Source organism: Solenopsis invicta, chromosome 13 (genome assembly GCF_016802725.1).
Source record: "Solenopsis invicta isolate M01_SB chromosome 13, UNIL_Sinv_3.0, whole genome shotgun sequence".
Classification (NCBI taxonomy): domain Eukaryota; kingdom Metazoa; phylum Arthropoda; class Insecta; order Hymenoptera; family Formicidae; genus Solenopsis; species Solenopsis invicta.
Window position 1 is genome coordinate 7596462 of NC_052676.1, and position 22910 is coordinate 7619371.

The 22910-nt window shown below is 32.4% G+C and overlaps 1 protein-coding gene and 1 long non-coding RNA gene across 3 annotated transcripts in view; one reads left to right on the top strand and one right to left on the bottom strand.

Moving 5' to 3' along the window:
* The window catches only part of LOC105203240 (trehalase), a 40460-nt gene extending 25629 nt beyond the window's left edge, over positions 1-14831 (top strand). Inside the window, exons 8-9 of one of the 2 annotated variants that reach the window (XM_011172015.3) lie at positions 996-1195; positions 13209-14831. In XM_011172015.3, the coding sequence (XP_011170317.1) occupies positions 996-1195; positions 13209-13367 (359 nt within the window). In that variant the 3' untranslated portion in view covers positions 13368-14831. Of the gene's footprint in view, positions 1-995; positions 1196-12850; positions 13170-13208 lie in introns of those variants that run through there. The other variant, XM_039456787.1, reaches the window with a different exon arrangement.
* LOC120359408 overlaps positions 1-19478 on the bottom strand; it is a 130896-nt gene extending 111418 nt beyond the window's left edge. The window contains exon 1 of the long non-coding RNA XR_005576172.1: positions 19044-19478. This is a non-coding gene — a long non-coding RNA (uncharacterized LOC120359408). The remainder of the gene's footprint in view (positions 1-19043) is intronic.
* Between the last annotated feature and the right edge of the window lie 3432 nt (positions 19479-22910).

The following is a 22910-nucleotide window of genomic DNA, read 5'->3' on the forward strand; positions in this document are numbered from 1 at the left end:
CACAAATATCGTTGCGATCCAATTAGTTTTCGTTAGGATAGATTCTCGATCAAAGGACTTGCAAAAAAATTGCAGATGGAAGAGTTGTCCCGTTATTGGAACACTGCAAATGGAAGTGTGTTCTATTTCATCGATCACGATTTGTTAGGGAATAAATTCCAGATCATATTCAGATTAACATTTATTTATGTGACTTTTAATTTAAATGAGTAAAACTCTCTCTTCCTCTTTTTCCTCTTCAATCTCTTTTTACTCTTCCTTCTTCTCCTCTCTGCAACTTGTCTTGATTGAATAAAGTCAAAGTTCATATTGCTTGATAGTAACAGACATAGCTCCAATGATATAATATAATCTAAAGTGTTAATAATTTAAAAAACGTATTGATTTCAACATTTCTGATCATCACCATTATCATCACCTTCGTCATCATCATCCTCATCATCATCATTATCATCATCATCATCGCCATTGCCATTGCCATTACCATTATCATCATCATCATCATCATCATCATCATCATCATTATCATCATCATCATCATCATCATCATTATTATTCTTGTTCTTTTTATTATTATTATTATTATTATTACCATTACTACTATAACTATCATCATCATCATTGTCATTATTATTATTATCGCTATTATTATTATTGTTGTTGTTATTATTATTGACTGCAATAAGATTTATTATTTCGACCGTGTCTCTTATACAAAAATTTTAAATCACAATATTTTTTTATTAACTCAAGTTTGCCAAATATTATTAAAAATTTTGACTGAAAGAAGTATTACGTCTACGAAAAAGGAAACTAAATCAAAAATTGAGCAAAATCACGGGATGAGAAAGGGTTAAGACATACTTCTATGTCGAGTAACTTTGTTGATCGATTCCAATTAATTGGGATTTGATTGTGGGATCTTGAATGCAAGGCGCAGTTAGCTGTGTTAGAAATACCAAAGTTGAGAAAACGGTACGCTTGTCTCGTTACAGGTGGTACGCCAACTTCGGTCAACTATACTGGCGAACAATGGGACTTTCCAAATGCGTGGCCACCGTTGCAGTCCTTCCTGATCCTGGGTCTCTATCAAACTCATGTAAAAGAAGCGATCGACTTAGCCAAGGAGCTGGCCGACAAGTGGCTTAGGTCGAATTATCTTGGTTACGACGAGTATGGCAAGATGTTCGAGAAGGTAAGCCAGCTTTCCTCTCTTTAAACCGATCCGTCGCGAACGATTCTCTGTTCACCGGAGAACTAGAAGATTAAGAGAGCACATATTAAGAGAGCACATTTCTTGTCGACAAGTCGTAAAACACTGATGTCCTACACGACTACATGAGTCGGAATTGAATCTCCTAGCGGAATGGCCGATTCTATCGACACATAGTTGAGAGCTGGTCAAAGAAAGTGTCCTTTACGACAATACAATAGATGGAGTTCTTCAAAAAGAAAATTTTGTAAAAAAAAATTCTCTTTTATGAGGGAGAAAAGAAAGAATTGATATAAGGTTGTAAGAACATATAAATATAACTAAATCGGTCATTTGATTAACAATAAATAAAAAAATTCACTTTTGGAAAATTGAAAAAACTAGTCTAGTTTTTATAGAGCCGGTGCTAAAAGTAATTAAAAATAACTCGTTATTTTATACATTAAGTAAGTAGGACATATTACTTTCAAAATTTATTTTCAAACTAATTTTGAAATTTTTTATTTGATTTGCTTCTTAATGAAGTAAGTATTTTTGTACATATAAAATATAAATTTTTAAAAAATTTTGTAAATGTAAAACAGACTTTTAAAAAAATTTGTCATAAAATAACAGATTGTATCGATTAAGAAAGGTATCTAACTTTGTTATTGAAGAAGATACAATTCTTTTAAAAATGCAAATTCATAACATTAAATTTCAGTATGCTAAAGTAATCATTCTTCGTTGAATGTATTTTTACAGAGTATTTATACAAAGTAAAAAAAAAAGAATACAGTCACTGACTTATGATGCTTTTTTTATTATACACTTTGTAGATCTAAGGAAAGAATGCCTGATTAATATGATGAAAATTATGTATCTATTCCCCTGATTCTGAATCATAGATTTAATACAGAAGTAAGAATAGCGACAGGTATGAACACCGATATATTTCAATTTCAAGCTTATATTTAGAAATCCTGTACTAGTGTACTGAATAGCAAGAATAAACCGAGCGTGCCTAACATCAGGTAGGAAAGATCAAGTAGAAAGAAACAGAACGAGAAGATCAAGTAAAAAGAAGACACGTTGCCATATTTTTTTTCTATTTCTGATTCATGCAATTGTCTCTTCTTTATTTTACTATTAACTGTCCATTTTTTTTCATTATCTTCAGCTATTGCATTTTACGCTCCATCTGTCTTTTCTATTTTTAGAGGAAAGTCACCAATACTAGCATACCAATTTGTTTTCGTGTAATATTTCTTAAAATAAAAGCTAAACGTATAACTTTAAAAACATGAATACAAACTAGGAAGTGTCTTCTATTAGATGATATAGCAGTTTTTAATATTTACTTTTTTGTATTTTGTAATAATTAATGTTTTCACAACCCAAAAGCAGCGTCTGTGAAACTAGACTTCAAAAATGACATAGTAGCGAGTAATAATAAAATTCATACACAGCTTATATCACAGGAAAGAATTAACTATAAAAAAGTCAATAAATTAAGCAATAAAATATATTTTTATGCATTAAACAGCAAATTTTGTAATGAAAAGGGCGGAATTAAACCGTTTCACTTTATACGTTTTTTGGCGCTTTTTCAGTGGATCTATCGCATTCAACGCTATTTTTCCCTCCCTCAAGATATCAAAGAAAATGTGAAAAAAATTCATCAAATATCTGTCAGCGTTGTAGTTGAAAATATAGTTATTGTTTGATCTTATGGCCAGATAAACCGGGGTTTACGCTATACAGTGATTTTATGTTTCAAACCGCTCTAAAAGAAAAATATAAAAGAGAAAAATATAAACGAAACAGTTTTAAGAAGCTAACACGTAAAATGATCTAACCTTATGAATAATATACTTACTAATATACTCACTTTTTTAACCTTGCAATTTGCAGTAGAAAATCATGCAAATTTCAATTCGATTTAAACATATTTTATATAGAAAAAAGCTATTGATACATGAACTACGGATTCTTATTTCTTTAATTATTTGAGAGATCATGTTTCTCTATATCATGTCAGTATTAATAAAGAACTTGTTTTCGACAAACAAGAGGGTGCTTATTTAGGAGGACTATGCCAGTATATTAGCGACTTTCCTCTACCTACATTCCGAATCCCCTAATACCTCAATTTCGACAAAAATTGATTTATATTGTTTTGTCAAATGATAAATTCAATTACGTGCTTTAAGCGTTTTTATATCTTCCGTGATGCTTTTGTATTTTTATCCTCTGTATTGTAACCGTAATATTTTTGCTCTTCACGTTTCAATTAACTTAGTATCGTTTCGAAATTAATTTCGCATTCTTCTCTCGTAATATGAAACCTCTCTTTTTCTATTTATTTCATACCGGTACATTTCTATCGGATATCGGCGTCCAAATATCGATTCACCTGCGGCTGATGTCGACGCTAGAAAAAGTTCCGGTAGTAGATAATATTTAATATGGACAGAGTGGACAGTGCGCTATTTAATACAACGAGTACTAGAGTAAACACTTTTGTCCCGGCGCTGTCCGCAGCATCTTCTCGTGTTTCTTTTTGATACGGAAACTTGATGAGGTATGTATTTCGGAGGAGAGTCTCGAATTTCGATATGAGGCGAAAGATGGTCGCACGGACGAGTCTAACACGCGCGAGGATGACCTCGCTCGTTTCCTTTGTCGCTCCGTACCTTACTGCCCTACTGGGAGGCGGACGGCAACGCGAGAGGGATGAAAAGCCACCGAGAAATATCGTCCGGCATACGTATGCTCGTGTGTACGTTTGTGTGTGTGTGTGTGTGTGTGTGTGTGTGTGTGTGTGGGGCTCCTTCTAATCCGTCTTGTTTTGTTTCGCCACCCTTCGCTTACCGAGAGGAAAATACAAGACGGTTGCGTGCGAGAACGGCACGATTAGGAGGGTGATATATATATAGAATGAGCACGGCTGTGAGAAAGTATTTTATACATTACCGGTTCTTTCTCGGAAAAAGAAAAACACTCTGTCGATGGTGCATTCATGCATATTGAGAAGGAACTGTCCGTAACAGGCCGGCATTGCAATGAAAGGACGAGAATCGTCTTGTTTTTAAATTACGTTCATCGGTGCTCTCTGCGCGCGCCGTCTCCATTTACCTTTCCTCAAATTCACTTTAGTCTGGAATTCACCTAATTACAAAGATCAGCTATATTAAACCATTGATACTCCGATGTTATACCGCAAATTATGACGTTTATTGCCATTTCTAGAGAATTGTGTTTATTTAAGAGTCTCCTTTTTCTTTTCTTTTTTTTTCAAATTGTATCTACAAGTATATTTATCTTCCATTGAACTCTTTCAATTATTGAATTCATCTAATTGCAAAGGTCAGTTATATTAAGTTAATGACGCTCGATATTCTCTATCGCAGCCAATTATAACGTTCATTGCAATTATTCACGTACCCTCTGAAACGTTTAGTAGTTAAATAGTTCGCAAAAAATTGTGTTTATTCACAAATTTCCCTTTTTCAAATTGTGTAAAAGCGTTTGTTTTCCTTTGAACTTCACTTAATCATTTTTTATGTAATTACAAAAATTGGCCATTATTGAGTTATCGATCATTGAGATCGTATTGCAAATGACTTTGACGTTTCTTCATTTACGTTCTAAAATATTCAAAGATTAAATAATTCGCTCCATCTTAAAGTTTCATTGATCTTAGAATTTTCCTTTTTCAAATATTCGGTATTTATAAGCGTCTCTGTTTATTTACTTTTAATTAAACTCGTTTAATTATTGGATTTATCTACTTTCAAAGATTGAGTGTATTAAACCATTGATACTTGAGATTACATCGCGAATTGTGACGTTTATTACTATTTTTCACTCTGTAACAATTAGTTAGCGGTTTATCGAGTATTGTATTACTATTGTATTACTAAGGATCTTCTTTTTTCAAGTTATATTTATAAGCATTCCGACACAAAAATATTTCCATTTAATTTTTTCAATTATTGAATTTATCTAATTGTTTCCTATTATCAATTGCAGTTATATTACAATTAAATAATTATGCTTGATATTACATCGCGAACAATTACGTTCGTAGTAATTATTCACATTCTCTCTGAAACATTAAATAGTTCGAAAAGTTGATTATTTAAGAATCTTCTTTCCAAATTATATTCATACGCGTCTCTGTTTATAAAGGTACTTTTCATTGGACGTATTTAATTATTGGGTTTATTTAATTGCGAAAATCGGCTACATTAAATTATTGACGCCGGATACATTATTGCAAACAGTTGTGACGTTTCTTGTCATTTACGTTGCAAAGCATTTACTAATTAAATAAATAATTCGCTCTTTTAAAATTTTATTTATTTAAGAATTTCCTTTTTTAAATTACATTCGTAAGTATATTTGAATATGTTGAGGACATTTACTTTTAGTTAACCTGTTTAATCCGGTTTGTCTAATGGCAAAAATCGACTGTTTTGAATTACGTGTATTGCGAACACAATATTGCGAACAATCATATAATTAAGTTTCTTGCAATTATTACACTCTAAACATTTAATAATATATTAAATAATCCGTGTTGCAAAATTGTATTTAATTGAGAATTTTCTTCTCTCAAATTATATATTTATTGGCGTTTCCGTATACGAAGGTATTTATTTTTCGTATTTACTTTACATTGAACGCGATTAATAATTGGATTTATCTATAAATTGCATGTTGAACATGTTGAGCTAATGATATCAAATATTACATTACGGACAGTTATGATGTTTATTATTTACTGCAATTATTCACGCTGAAACGTAAACAATTGCAATGATTAAATAGTTTCCCCAAAGATTATTGTGTTTATTTGAGAATCTTTCTTTTTCGTGTTATATTCGTAAATCCTCAGCATGCGTGGATATTATCTACTTTTCATTAAACTTTTTTAATTTCTGGATTTATCTAATCATAAAAACCAGCTATATTAAATTATTTATGCCTGATAATATTGCGCATAATTATGATGTTTTTGGGATTATGTACACACGTGTTACTTGAAATATTAATACATTTAATAATTGATTAATTCGCCTAAAAATGTATTTATTTGAGAGAACTTCCCTCTTTCAAATTATATTAATAATCGATTTTGTATATGAATGTACTTATGTTTTATGGCATACGTTTAATTATCGGATTTTCCAATTGCAAAGAGTGTAAAATACCCGTTACTACGTTACGATGATTCCAACAATTAAGTAATGTACTAAACCACTTTCTAATTTTACAATATTGGCCTGGCTGTCCGTTTGTTTCTCTATTTGTCTGTTTGCAAGATTTCTAAGAAACGGTTTAACTTTTTCAAACTTTATTTTTATTCAGTGATACTCAAGAACGTTAAACATTACCGAGGCAAAATATGAGTCAAATCAATTGACTGTAAATGAGTAAAAAATCAAGATAAATAAAATTCTTTAACAAAGTTTTTCCAATCATATGAATTTTTCGTTACTCTCTAAAATATTTAGTTGTTAAATAAATTGCTCTTTTCCTCCTCCCACCTAAAATTGTATATTTGTATACTTATATGTGAGAATTTTTCCTTTTTCAAATTTTCTTTTCTTTTATAATTCTCTTTGTATTTACCTTTCATTGAACACGTTTAATTATTGGATGTTTATGTAATTGCAACGGTCTATATTGAACTATTGCCCGATATTGTATCGCAAATAATTATTCTAACTTTTCGCGCTAAATTATTCAATAGTTGAATAATTAATTCCGAAAATCATTACAGTGTTACGTTGTTGTAATACTCGAAAATGTAAATCGACTGTGCAAAAACCTTTTTCAGGAAAATTTACTAACGCCACTCAAATAAAAAGAAATACTTAAAGTAAATTAAATGTTTCTTAACTCGAGTGAATGCTTTGAATTGCTTCGCGCCTTCCAATATTCTCGCCAATATTAATTGATTGACTTTTTCGTCGATACATCATGATTTAAGGAAGAACGATTGACGTATCACTATATCAGACACAGCCGTATTAATAAAGCCGTTATTAATACGGCTTTATTACAATGAGACTATTTTAATCGCGTAATTTAAGCCACGATAATTACGACCGCCACGAGAGAATGGCGGGTGAAATTTACACTTTAGCACTTTGTACAAATCATGTCTTGTCGATACCGGTGTATCAGTAACGAGCTCTCGCAGGAAATAGCCGGTCCATTTTGCTGAACAAACATGCTCGATCGATTCAATCAAGGTTTCTTGCGCCTGCCTCGTCCTGAGAATGAAAAGAGACCCTCGAAGGTATTCCATCTCAAGCGGGGAAGACGCGTTGGCGTAAGAGAATTGAAATTATATTTTCTATCTGCACAACTTGCTATCTGCCTAGCTGTATCTTTATAATTAGTTTTTTAAAAGGACGCGACGTTTATTTATTTTTAATATCTAGTTAATTAGTTAACCCCGTTCGAAAACTTTTTAGTAAAACAACTTATAGAAAACCTTGTTTACCAAAGGTTTTTAGAGTCGTTGAATTCGATTCTGATTTCAGATTTCTGAAGTTCAAAATTTAATATAACTGACCAAATTTTGAAAAATAATCTGATCATAAAACTCGACTTTAAGAAATTTATAGGATCGTTGAACTTAAATGTAACCTAAAAATATCAAAATTCAAAAAGTAACCTCTATTGAGGGAAAAGCTTGTGCCTTAGGACACAACTTGTGTTCTCACAATTTGAGCTTCGAAGTTGATGCGTTTACAGGCGTTTATCCCTCGCGGCTACAGCGAGCTTTAAATGACACAAAACTGGAAACTTTTCTTTGTTATTTGAAATCTCATTGTTACTTGGCAAATGTTAAAAATTCCTGAAAGGATTATAGGACTTCAGCGAATTGATAAATGGAGTATTTCTCTATATTACGTAACAACTTTTGTTTAAAGAAGTAAACATGTAATGAGTGTTTATTTTAAAAATATGAATATTTGTTAAAAAAAAGTAACGTGTAAAATTATGTTGAAAAAGTGTTCTTAAACGCATTTTTCTTAAAACATTAGTTTTTAAAGAGATAGCTACGACAACTCATAAACATAGTTTATGTAATTAATTTGAAATTTTAAAGCAATATTTTTAATCACATATAGCATTAGCTTTTTGTTTTTTAATTTTTTTCTTAAATTATAACAAAAAGCAGAAAAAAGTTTTTGAAAGAACACAACTTTAAAATTCAAATGTATTTCACAAAAAATAAAATTTTCAAAAATTTCATGATTCGAAAATGACAAGTGTAAAGAAAAAAATTGCCAATTTTTTAACGTTGGATATTTTATTGAGGCTAAATTGTCTATTACTATGCAGATACTAGTATTTAGTATGCTATTATTTACTTATTTTCATATTTTTTTAAATTTTGCATCTTTTTCAATAAAATACACATTTTCAAATGAAAACGCATTATTCATTTATCTTTTCAAATAAAACTTTTACACGCTGAAAAAGATTTTTCGATTACTAGAATCCTCTAATCCTTTAAAATAGAATTTTTCAATCAGATTACTTTTTAAAATTCTGTTCGTCATATTAGATAGGTACCATTAAAAATTGTTTATTTTTAAATTATTCAGATTCAATATTGTCAAATTGCTTCATAGTTCCAGCTCTATAAAAATTGAGTGATCAGCATACAAACCAAAAGGGTTGTAATACTAAACGAGGTCACCGATCCACAAAGGATTAATTACTATTTATCCAGATTGCTATGTGAGGAATGCGAAATAACACGTAAGCGTTTTCGTTTGATTGTATAGTACAAATTGAAAGCGTAGAACGTGTAAACAGGCTTGCATGCCATTCGCTTTAGAACGAGTAGAATTCCTCTTCCGATTAATGAATTAATAAATAATTATGATGTCCGCGCAAAGCCCATTTTCATCGGGAACTTTAGATTAGATCGCACGAGGCGCCATTTAGTAATGAAGGAGAGCTTAAAAGAAAGTCCAGCGACACGCTTTTCAAACTTACTTTATCGTAATGTAAGTGAGGGTGTGCAAAGAAACTTATCTATTCAGAAGGACGCGCGTCAGGAAGGAATTATACGTCCGCTGTTCCCTTCCTTGTCACTAATGTCGTGATCTAATAGTTGCAGCAACCAACGTAGAATATTAATTACCATGGGTTTAAAAGCCTGAAAGCATCATTATCCTGTACGCATTCGTTTTTTCTCGCTAGAAATAACCGGGGACAATTTATTCCCAGTTAATTTCCGGTTTGCTATAGGAACGACGCCTCTTTATCACGAATATGCGGAGCGTGAATTACAAATATACACTGCGATAAAGGATGAGTTTTTAATATGACGGGAAAGGCAAAGGGTTCACCGAATATTCGAAGATGGAAATTAAAAGGAACTCCACACCGTGGAGTATAGTCGAGCAATTTTTTTATAAAGAGAAGTAGACTTCAAACTCGCTGGCGGATTTGCAATATTCGAGCTATACTCGATGCATTCACGTTAGTTTCTCGCAATCTGCCACCTTCTTCAAGTATTCCTTCCTTTCACGACGCGCTTTGCGATGACTTCATCCGCGATTGTACGTGCACGCGTGTGCGTTTGTACGTGTGCGCGTGTGTTTCGAATCAAGGAATCGATTTTACGACTCCTTTTTTATGTTTGGCGCATTTATATAGTCAGGCCGTGATGATAAAGTTGCAAAAGCAATTGGCGCGAACGATATATCTTGAATTTGGAATTAATTTTTTTACAGCAAAAGCTATATGCCTCCTGCCTTTTACAATTCTTTTACAATATTCTCATGCGCAGCGTCATTCGCGCTCGATGGAAAAGCGATTATTCTTCATTAGTCTAATATTTAAGAGAATGAATAATTGATGTGCCTTCCATTTTATGAAAGAACGATTTCGATTCGCGCGTCCGATAGTAAAGTCTGGGGAATATAGCGGTAATGCCTAATGCGACATTAGGTTGCGAACGTACACATGCTAACGTGACCTTTCCTTAACTTACAAATGTAGCTTTGCATCGATAAAAATGCGTCAGTATTTATCACACAACATTTTGCTCGTTTATCATTCGGTACTTAAAAAAAAGTGCATAATTGATGCATTTAACAGTGACGTTAAGTTTCAATTAAAAGTTCTCTCTTTTTTTCAATGTATTCTTAATAATAATCGTAAGACGTGATTTAAATAAAGTGTCAGAAAAGTTCGCGCAATAATACAATGGAAATATAACGTTTAGTATTTCTTCAATTTGTTCTCGCATACTCCTCTTCATTTAAATAATGCAATATAAAATGTAATTTTTCAAGAATGTTAATTTTATAATGTTGCTTCTCCAAAATAATTAGCCATTTTTTAAAACTTTATATAATTTTTTAAATAAAATTTAAATAAAATGTTAAATCATGCGAAACGTAATTTGTCTATGGTAGTAACTTTATAATGTTGCTTCTCGTAATAAACGGTATTTTTTCGACATTTTTATACAGTTGGAAAAATTGTGTTAAATTTCACATAAATCACATGTCCCAAACGGTCCACTCAAAATTTTGTGTTAATTTAATATAATCTGAATGTGTTAAATATTAATATTGCGTTAATATTTCAATAAAAAAGGTACGTAATCTTGATCGTAATTTGAAGTTACTTGTGTGTACAATTAAAATAATTTTTATGATAAAATTTACAGAAGAATATTAAAATAGTATGGCACAGTTATCCCCACTCTTGTTATAGTGTAACATCAACACTTTTTCTGTAAATTTCAACAGATACAAAATGTAAAATTATAAAAATCACTTAAAAAGTATGTTAAAGTAACACAATTTGCACGTATTTAATAAATGCTTACATATTGTGTTACTTTAACATATTTTTTAAATCACTTTCACAATTCTACATTTTATATCTGTTAAGTTCAGTTAACATAGCAGACATGTGTAAAATTTACACATGAATATGTTCATTACTTAACACAAAAACTTTAATAAGCAGATTTTTTCACAAAAGTACACAAATTGTCCAACAGTGTACAAATTCCTTTTTATTTATTATAAATAATGTTATGTAAAATGTAGTTTTTTTTAAGATATTAACTTTGTTAAGTCGTTCCTTTGAAATAATCAGGAATTTCTTAACGTTGTTATGTTCTTTTCTATTCAAGTAACTACATGTAAAATTTAATTTTTCTAAGGTGTTAATTTTATAATGTCGCTTTTCCAAAATAATCACCGATTTTTTAACATTTTTTATATGTATTTTTCTTATTTAATTTACGTCACCTCATGTAAAGTGTAATTTTTTCAAGATGTTAATTTTATAATATCGATACTCCAAAATGCAACAGTGATACAGAGGTCGTTTCTCGAGATTGTAAGGTGCAATTACTATTAAATTAAAAGTCGCAATGTCGTGGAAAAAGTAAAGAATACGCCGTATATACAACGTATCCTTTTATTGTCTCGCTCAGCGTCCCGCATCCAGTTATCCCATATCCAATACGAGAGAACCGGGAAAATAACGGAGAGCATTTCACTCACTGCCCATCCGATTTATATCATATCTCTTTCAGGTCGGAAATTGTTATAACAACTTCACTGCGCGAGGCTTCAGCGCGATGGACAATTTATTACGCGATGTATGACAAAATTGATGAAAATGAATATATTGACGTGCATATCTTTAATTAATTAAACTACCTCATTATAGGACAACAAATCTCAGCTGTAGAAAATATTTCGAGGTAAAATTGATTTATGAAATCATGTTCGATAAATAGTATAAAATGTACTTCATCTAATTGCTATTACATTTTGTACAAATAGGTCAACTGCTTTCTCTATTATCATTTATTTTTGTAAATTTGTTTATTAATATGGACTAGAGGAAAATCTTCAATGTTGCAGGCATAGCCTTCCTAAATCAGTATCCTTATTTCTTGAAAACTAAACATGGCACTGTATCAACAATTAATCTTCGATTACAATGTTGATAGATATTTCATAAATTTTTTTTCACATTTTCCGTAATACCTTAAAATAGGAAGGATATTGTCAGACAAATCCACGTATATGCTAATAAAATGAGTGGGGGAGGGGTTCAATTACTTTTAATTTTATAAATTTTTTTATTTAATATATAAAAATGTATTGTTTTATTTTGTTTATCAACTTATTTTATAGTTAATTCCTTTTCCATACGGGTGTTTGAATTCTTGTTAACGCTGGCTACAGTGTCAGTTTTCTGGCCTAATTACTCAGACGCTCTTTTTGGGTTAAATTAAGAAAACATTAATTATTAGAAAACAGTATTATAAAAACTGCTGTCTAATAGAAAACTCCTTCTAATTTGTATTTATGTGCATAACATTTTACATTTAATATTTGTTTGAAAAATATTAACCGGAAACAAAGTAGTACGCCAGTATCGATGAATTTCCTTTCTTATTTTACAATTTAAAGATTTATCGGTGCTTCGATATGAAAGCTTCCTATATAAAAGTAAAAAATTTCCCGATTGAAAAGAGAAAAGAGCGTTCGACATTTATGGCATTCTATATGGGCGAACATTGATTATTTGAAGCGAGTTATTCAGTTTTGTCTTTTCAATGCATAAATTCTGTCGATTCAGAGACAAAGACCTGTGGACTGGTCGAAGAATATTTGACGGGTTAGGAAATGGCACTTTCGCACCGCTCCGCGCCCACGACGGGCTCTCTCGTGGCGCTATCGCTCAGACACGAAGCGACGTTTAACTAACTGATGAAGTTCATCCAAGTTCTCGCGATCGGAAGAAATTAGATTTCCGCCCAGGATAGGTATTCCGCGGTGGGAATTAACTCGCCGCCGCGGCGGCAACGACGGACGGAAACCACGGAGGAAGTGACTATCCGGAGTCTTGATTACTTTCGACGCGTCGTGAGACCACGGTTTGGTTTGGCGAATCAGTCACGGCCGATTACACGGAGTAATTAATCTTCTGATTTCAGTACAGCGCCGTGCATCCCGGCGAGAGCGGCGGCGGCGGCGAGTACAACGTCCAGGACGGCTTCGGATGGACGAACGGCGTCGTTTACGAGCTCCTCCACATCTTCCCGGACTCAAAGTTTGTGGACGATACCGAATACGGCAACGGTATTGATAGATAATACACGTGGCCAGATCAGTAGCTAAATTGATTCCATAGGAATAAACACTAATGTCTTTCCAAAAGTAAAGGATAAATGTAAATAAGTGGATTGAAAGAAATTGATAATCGAAATTTTTGTCTGTGTCAATTTTTTTTTTTATTGGATTAGTGAACTTTAAAATTAGAGCTCGATCAGGACACGTTTTCTTTGTATTGTTTGTTAATGTAGGGCAAGGGTTTTTATAGACACTTTAGAATTTTCGTCTGACTCTTTACAACTTAACGTGTAACTTGTACAAGTCTTTCAACAGTAAAAGTAATTTACGAAAGTGATAGTTTGTCAAAACAAAATTTTATGTTGATTTAAAAAACAATTACCTAACAATTCCATTTTTATGACACAGACATAGTTATCAAGAATGTCGTTATAAGTACCTAAACGTATGTAAGAACGTAGCGGAATTTGTAAAATATTTGGTATTACACATTCAATGCTGAATTTATAATCCTCTTGCCTCTGGCGATGCCAAAATGAATGTTTCATTAGATTCACATCTCGAGAATTTATTTAAAAATGTATAACATAGGTATATAATTGTGTTATGCAAATTTATCTTGTTTATTACTTTAAAACTTTAAATTATTATATTTCAATTATGTTAACAAAAGTTTCAAGTGTTCTTCCTTATGAGTTTTCGTCTTTAAAGTTTGGTAGCACTGTTCAGCGTCGGTCGACCAATGTTTAACATGTCAAACATTTAACGATAAACGTAGACAGCGCAGAGAAGCATCTTGTAACAAATCTAGTCCATCAGGAAAACCAGGGCAACGCAAAGATACACTTTACTCACGTACTTCAAATTACAGTAAGTTCTATGAGTCTACGAAGGATTCGGATCGACGCAAAAGGGTTGTAACTAGCAAGGAAGTGTTTCTAGCTTCGTTCGCTTTTTAACTTTCTCTACTGTTGAAATATATAAAATTAAAACGCGAACATGTACATTAAGCATCTACGTACGGAGCATAATGTATTTAATAACAATATTATTAATAATAACAATTTGTATTAATAATGATATCTGTAATAATAACACATTTGTGTCGTGCTGAATTAATGCGAGTTGAGAAGTTCTCTCATATCGCATTTCAAATTGTAACTGTTGAAATGTACCTCGTTTATCGCGTGCAATCGATCGAAAATTTTGTTTTTTTTGGAAAACGCGTTACGGAAATTATGGTTACAGGAGAATTTATGGGTGAACGAACATCTCTCATCGAAATGTTAAAAACTCGATGTTACTGCTCTTTCGCAGAAGCGTAAATTGTTATCGTGTGTTGTGCACGAGTGTGTGTTGCTAGCACGTTTTTCTAGATTTAGGTTTGCTGGTTTTGTTTTACCGTAAACTAAACAATTCGTTACCCTTAGTTATACCGCACATTAATGTAACAGATTGTTGAATAAACACATAAAATAACGCATATATAAGGCGATTCAGCTCTGTGGATATGTTTACCCTCTTTTTAATACATGTCTTCTTAGGATTGTTGTCCTAATAACGTACCCAATTTGTACATACGAGAACTAAATACACTAAATGAATAAGAATCGAATATAGTAAGTAAATAGATAGCTAGAGGGGCAGATAAAGCGTTTGTTAACATTCTAGGGCAAGGTCTCTAAGAACAAGCAAAGAAAGAGAAAAACAACAAAGGTATAGAAGAATTGTCGAATGTGTTGTCCTGGCGGACAAATTTAACCGAAAAATTAACTGAAACGTCACTAAAAATTTTCTGAAAGCGTTTCAAGTTTTGGAATACTTTTTATCAAAATGTCAACATAATTTCAATACAAAAGTAGTCGTAAAAATTCAAAATTACTTCAAATGCAATTAAATTTAAATAAAACAGGTAAAATTGTCTAGATTTCAGAAGTTGCTTTCGAGAAATCTTTTGATGAAGTGGCATTGCTTTGTTTCAAAAATATTCTTGTCAAGATAACAGTAAAAAATTACGTAATGCTGCCCTTTGTATTTTAACTTGTAGTCTTTTACGAGAAATACAGAATTTTATGTGTTTATACTACACAAGCTTGAATAACTTCCGCAACTTTTAATTTTTGCATACTTCAGCAATTTTTTGCAATATTTTTAGCGAAATATATGAGATAAATTTCAATATATTTGTAGAGAGAAATATCATAAAATTCTTAAAACAATTTTCAGAGAAATTTCAATTCAATTTCACAGAATTTTCAGCGACTATTCAACAATTTAATTGAAAACTATTTTTAGCAGAAATATCAGAAATTTTAATATATTTGTATAAAAGTATTATTAAATTTTGAAGAAATTTCAACTCAATTCCATTAAATTTTCCACAAAAAAATTAAATAATTTGAATAAAAATTATTTTTTGAAAAGATATCAAAGAAATTTCGACTAAGTTTCAGGGAAAATTTTGAATAAATTTGCTAAGAACTGTCAATTTAGTTTTGATAACTTTTTACTATCTTTATTAAAAAATTAATTTCTCTACTGAAAAAAATTTTTTTAAATTTTAATAATGAAATTGCAACAAAATTTCAATAAATTTTCCGCAATTTTGTTGAAATACTATTTTCAGCAAAATTTTCACGAAATTTCAGTAAAATTTTTCTACTAAAGATATTTGAATTATTAGTACTTGATTACTCTGTACCGTCAAGGTCACAACATCTGATATTCGCATTACATTTATTAATTTATTTAATGTCTTTGTTATTGTGACGATCACACATATAGCAACTCGAGTTTTATTTCAATCTTATTCTCGAGTCTGTATTTTTTTATTTTTTTATACTTTCAAACAAGATTCGAATGTTTCCTTACACAAATAAAAAAAAAATAAAAATTGAAGACAAAGAATTGAAACAACTTTCAGAGAAAAATCCTTGTCAGAGTCAATCAGAGCTTGCAAATTTATTTGCACTCACCCAGCAAGCAATTTCGAAACATCTACATAATCTTGGTAGGATTCAAAAAGCGTTGTGTTCCACCTGTGCTTATGTTAGTCTTAAAAACAAAGAGAGACGCCTCAACACGGTTATATCCCCGTCATCAAGACTCAAGAAGAAGGACTTTTTGCATAAGTTCGTGACTGATGATCAAAAATGGCTACGACAATCCGAAGAGGCAAGAAACGTGGGTTTATCCAGGTGAGCTATCGCCAGGTGAGCTATCGATCAGTACCGCAAAAGCAAACATTCACGCAAAAAAATGTGATGCTGCGTATTTGATGGGACCAGAAGAGCGTTACTTACTATAATTATTCAAAGCCGGTAAAATTATCACTTTTAAGCGTTTACCAATAACAATTAATTACACATAATATGATACAGATTCAATTAGATCGAGTGACTCAGGAAAAAAGATCTTTTACCAACGCTAGAAGGGGACGTGTGACTTTTGCTTCGCGACAATACGCGAGCGCACACTGTGAAAACAACTTTGAAAGTTATCTCCGACGTGAGTTGGAAAATTCTCTTTCACGTGGCGTATTTTCTAGACCCTTCGGATTACCATCTTTTCCGATCCATGCAACATCACTTTGTTGATTTATACCACTTCAAGTTTTCCGAGGAAGTCAACAAAAGTATCAACGAACTTATCAACTCGAACTCATCGTTCTTTCGAAGCCGATTTTGCCAGTGGGTTTCCCGGGTAGGAAAATAGCAGAAGTGTGTAGAAAATAATAAACACTATTTCGAAGATTGAAGGATTACGTGCTTTTATGTAATTGTATATATAAACAACGTGTTATCGTTAAAAAAAGCCGGAAATTAAGTTTTATACCCAATAAAAAAAAATAATTGCGAAAGTTCTATGTATTAAAAGTGTTGATTGTTTAAACTAGCATTATTTATTAAATTTTCTGAGAGACATTAATTGTCAGTACACGTGATAAAACAACTCGATTTCCATAGCTTTAACCATTCTCTTGTAATTGAATATGAACTTCTCAGATATTAACTGTTTATGAAAAAACCTTCCTCTGTCTAAAATCTCAACGTTATCCCACTCAAATTCGTGATTACATTCAATTCTATTCATAATTACAGAATTAGTGGTCGTGTTTCTTCTTATATTGTTGCAATGTTCTTTAATTCTAGTTTCTAACTTTCTTCCCGTTTGTCCCACATAAGAGGCATTACAGATCGAGCAAAATGTTTTATATACAATATTTTTGTTATGACAAGGTGGAATGGAGTCCTTTGGGACTCTAGTAAGGATTCGAAGCGAGTTTATCGGTAAAAGGATACTTTAATTTTAACATCCTTCGTGATTGTTTTAAAAAAGTTTGAATTGGTTTTGATGTACGGTATTATTACGTATTATTACGTACATCAAAACGGTAACCAATACGCTTTTTTCTGTTTGACTGTCAGAGTTTTTGTAATTTAAGCTTTGTCTGATTGTTTTTTTAAAACAAGTATATATTTTATTTTAAATTGTTTTAAAAATGAATTTGAGCGGATAGTCATTGTCCAATAAAAGCTAAACGTTTTACATAGTATTCAGAATGGAATAAGAGAATAACCCTATCAATTATGCTCGTTATCGTGCTTAGCTCTTTTTGGGGAGAGAGGATTGAGACAAACAATTTAGATATCTCCTCCAAAAAGTGAGTTTATAATACTAATCGAATTCGATTATTATTTTTTATTATGGTGGTATTCAAAAGAATTAATATATCTTCACCCATTTCTACATTTTTAATCTTGGATGAAAAGAGTTAAATGATGAAAAAATATTATCAATATAAATTATGAATTCAAGAGAGCCGCTAAGGCTATGTCATCTATATATCTTATAAAAAAAGACAAATTGATTTCAATTGTCTCAAGTTTGCCCTCTCTTCCAAATAGTGTAATACGATGACGGATACACTGTAAATCCAAATGCGTGAAATGCGTAATCACTTTTCACGCATTTGCATTTTTAATGCATTAAATTAAATTGGTACGTGTAATTTTTATTCTTCTAATTTTAAGGGTACTTAGACCATTCAAAATCAAACAACCTAATTTTTATCTGAAAGTATATTCTCTTGAAAATACACTCCTAAATTTTTGTTGAATTATCTTAAAAATTAAAAATTTTATGAATATTTTTGTAAAAAAAATCAAATTTTGTGATTTTTTTTTTAATTTGTTTATTGTGTTAAATTTATTTGAAAGTATACTATCGTGAGAATACACTCTTAAATTTTTGTTGAATTATCTCAAAAATTAAAAATTTTATGAATATTTTTGTAAAAAAATCAAATTTTGCAATTTTTTCTATTAAAATTTATTTCATTATATTAAATTCTAATTTTAAAAAAATTATTGGACGATAAAGAACAGACCTCAAGGTATGTCCAGTAAAATGTTTGCGACGAAATATCAAAAAGCTGGCAAATGGCGATGATTTTATTGCAGAAAGCTTCAGTGGACCCCGTGTGATTATTACAGGTTAGACGTGCATCAGTATTAAATTACACGTCTGCGCATATAAAAAAGTACACGCACGTAAATGCGTAAAGAGTAACGACATAATTTTACACATAAAAACACACACTTGGATTTGCAGCGCAGTGTCGTCCTTGAGACCGAGTCGCGCGCTACAAAACAATACCGCGCGAGTAAATAACAACAAATAAATGATAGGTTACTCACCCCTCTCCCCGGTCGCGTTGCCCGACGCCGAGCAAGCCTCTGCTGTTCCTTCTCTCGGAATCCTTCGCAGCGCTGCTCCTCCATGATTCTCACCCGCGAGCTCACGCGCGCGCGCTTATTCCCGAAACGCAACAAATAGAGGACCAATTGCGCAAACCGTAATTCCCGATTGAACCCGGTTTGAGAGCGCTTCGCTGCGCTGCGTCTCCGTGGCGTTCCATCAGCGGGAAAGAGCGTCGACAGCGGACGACGTCAGCGTCGACAACTTCACTCCGATTCACCGCCGCGACACGACGCGAGTCAAGATGCCGAATCGACGCGGTTGACCTTTACTTTCTACGTACGCAGGCATTAACGCGCGTTACAGCACGCGTAAAACACCTTGTGCGTGCACACTGCAGGGAAGCCGTCTCGATTAGTCGTCTCGATTTCTGCTCCTTAACCCTCGCTCGAGTCGCGCGATAGATCGAAGTGGCGATAGTGAAGGTGACGTCATCCGCGATCGGCGCTCTTTCCCGCCAGCGGAACGCCACGGAGACGCAGCGCAGCGAAGCGCTCTCGAATCGTTGTTTAATTGAGAACCACGTAAGGCCTACGCAATTGATCCTGTATTACAGCGTTACGAAGGATTACGAGGGAAGGAGCAGCAGAGGTTTGGTCGGCGTCGCGGCGTCGGTCGGCAAAGGGCAGCGCGGTCGCGAAAGAGGGTGAGTAACCTATTATTTACTTGTTATTTAGGCGCGCGATATTATGTGTAAAATTATGTTGTTACTCTACGCATTTATGTGCGTGTATTTTTTTACATAATCAGTATAATTACATACTGATACACGTCCAAGCGTGTAAAAGATACACAAATTACACGAACACATTTAAATTAAGGCATAAAAAATACAAATGCGTAAAAAGTGACTACACACTAAAAAGTTTTACACACTTTAATTCTTAGTATGAAAGAGAAGAGCCTATGGGCGTCCCGAATATTCGTTCATATGTCTTATTGTTAAAGCTAAAATGTGTAGATTCCAAATTCGTCTTCCGAGATGTTACATTTTTTGGAAACATAAGTCCATCCATTTACAATGCTTTTAATGACTAATTCAGTCGGTATATTTGACATCGAATTATTCCTTGGCTCTCGTAAAATTTAAATAAACAATGCGAGTTTACGCAGTAAACAGTTGTAATACACAGAACCTTCGGCATCATTTTTATTTATTTAGTTTTGTATTCATTATTACTTTATTCTTTGTTTTTATATCGCTGACATTACCTGAATTTGTTTGAGAACAATTTTAATTTTAAACCAACACTTTTGATCGAGATCTCAATATGTTAAAGCCTATTAATTATTACTTGCGAGCTTACGGCTTTCTGATGTATTTTTTATTTGTATTTGACGAGACGATGTGCGATATATTTATCAAATTAATTTCTTCCACCTGGCAGAACTTCGGTGAGTTTACTTACCTTTTCTAATAATTAGAATTGATATATAGTATATTTTAAATAATGCAATTTTTTGAAATCTTGTTTGATGCAGTTCTCAATACATAAGGTAGGACTTTTGAGATTAGAAAGGATGGAGATTCACCTTGACCTCCTGAAATGTTAGGGTATCATATATTTTCTTCTTGCATTACATGTTGAAAAAATGAACCAGAGTTAAAACGTTGATACTAATTAATCATATGACCCCGTTTGATTGATGTGAAAATACACGGTGATATATTTGAGCAATACCAACTGCGTTAAACTCTTACAGCCTTTTTTTTCCTTAATTCGTTATTTATTTCATACGAGAGTTCTTTGAATTTTCGGTTCTCAACTTTAATAATCGTTCGGATTCTGTCAAATTTATGGTAACAATATAAAAGTGTGGTTGTTTTAAAAAATTCGCAATTATTGGTTGTTTCAATATGAGAACATGTTATATTCGTGTCGTTTTTTTTTTGAACTCAATAAATTCTATGTGCCAGATTCAGGAAAACAATTATGCCGTAAAAAAAAGCCAAAATAACTCTGGAGTGTATTCACATAAAAATGGAATAAAATCGTAAAAAAGTGCGAGCACCGTCCACATTTTTCATAACTATTGAATTAAAGTCGGTAAGATTGGTACAGCGTATCTATCTAACAAAATTTCTTAGCCTTTACCTGTATGACGACTAGTATTTAATATTGTAATGTCTCCGACAAAAATAAAAATTGAAGTGTAAGTTGAATGTAAAAGAAGAATGATAAAAGCGTAAACGAAACTTATAGGAAGCGAAAATTCAGACAATGGATCATAAAAAAAGTGTTAATGTCTCTTTTACGTTTCCTCGTTTGAATTTTCACTTCCTACAAGTTTCATTTACACTCCTGCCACTTCCGCCTTACATTCGACTTATTCCGATTTTTAGTTTTGTCAGAGGTTACAATGTGAAAGTTATTTACGATTGTCAAAATAATAAGTCGTCATTCGAAATCTTTATTGAATAAATTATCTAATTTGAATTTGCAACCTCATTTCACAGCGTTCAAATTTGTAAAGGCAATTAGAAAAATAACGTTGAAAAAAATTATGCTCCATTAATAAAATAGGATTACTTCAGAATCCCCTTAACATATAAAATTATCGTCTGCATTACTCATTCCTCGCTTATTTCATATTTTTGTTCATACTTAATGCTGCTTGTATTAAGTAAGAATGTAAAATATTGATGATTGTACATACGATTTCGGCGAGTAAAATGCATTCAACAATTTTTTTTTAAGAAAAAACAATGTAAAAAATTAAATCAAAAAGTCATAAAGCAAATAAGAACACGGCGCATAGAATTCAAAGTTATTGAATTTTTTAAAATTATGAATTCCATGGCGTGAACTGATTGTGAGTCCAAGGATCAAATTGGAAACTCTAAGGACCTTTCTTCGTCTAAGGATATATAATTTCTCTGATGATTGCTCCAAAAGTATCTAAAATATTTGAAAATTTGGAACATCTAATCGTAATTAATACGCCACATAATTTCAAAAAATTTTATAATTTTGAATTCCAAGCGCACTTTTTGGACTATGCTCTCATTTGCCGTATGACTTTCTGATTTGTTTCAATAACAAAAACCCCTTCATTCTTTATTAAATATAAAAAATAGTATAAAAATAATATAACAAAAAAATTAAAGTAATCAAGAATATAAATAAATAAATATCTCCCATTTTTCTTCCTTCACAATCAGATCCTAAAAATACCGTGTACGCGACAGGATAGGAAGGCACTCCATTCTGCGTGTTAGCATAATTTAATCACGCATCCCAGAAACTGATCTTGTTCCCTAGTTTTCACATGAGAAAATAACAATAATAGAGTACCGCCCCTTCATTGCCGCCGCCGCTCGCGACACCGTTCGCTTATTTCGCGACTTGTACGTTTACGACGGCTCGTATAGTTTGCAGTACTTTCATTCGAGCTACCTTTAGCTCGCGCCGCTCGTAAAATGCGACGACGTTATCCTCGGGCACTCTAGCTGACATCCGACTGCGCGGTTATAATCGCGCACGGTGCCACGCGATACGTCTAGATTAAAACTAGCCACCCCGACCGCCGCTCGATTTTACATCGCACGTTATTGAATCATTATAAAATTGCATTATCGTCTCAACGCGGCGAGTCGTGGAACTTATCAGGCGCGCGTCGCTCTATGCGCCAGCTGACACTTTCTCATCCGAGAATTTATTATCCACGCGCACACAGAAAAATACGTACTGTAAATTACTTGAATTAGGTTATTATTACTTATTTTGCCCAATTTTATATCGAATATTCAATAAATTCGTATAAATCTATCACAATTAAGTTCATCACAATTGCATTAAATTTTT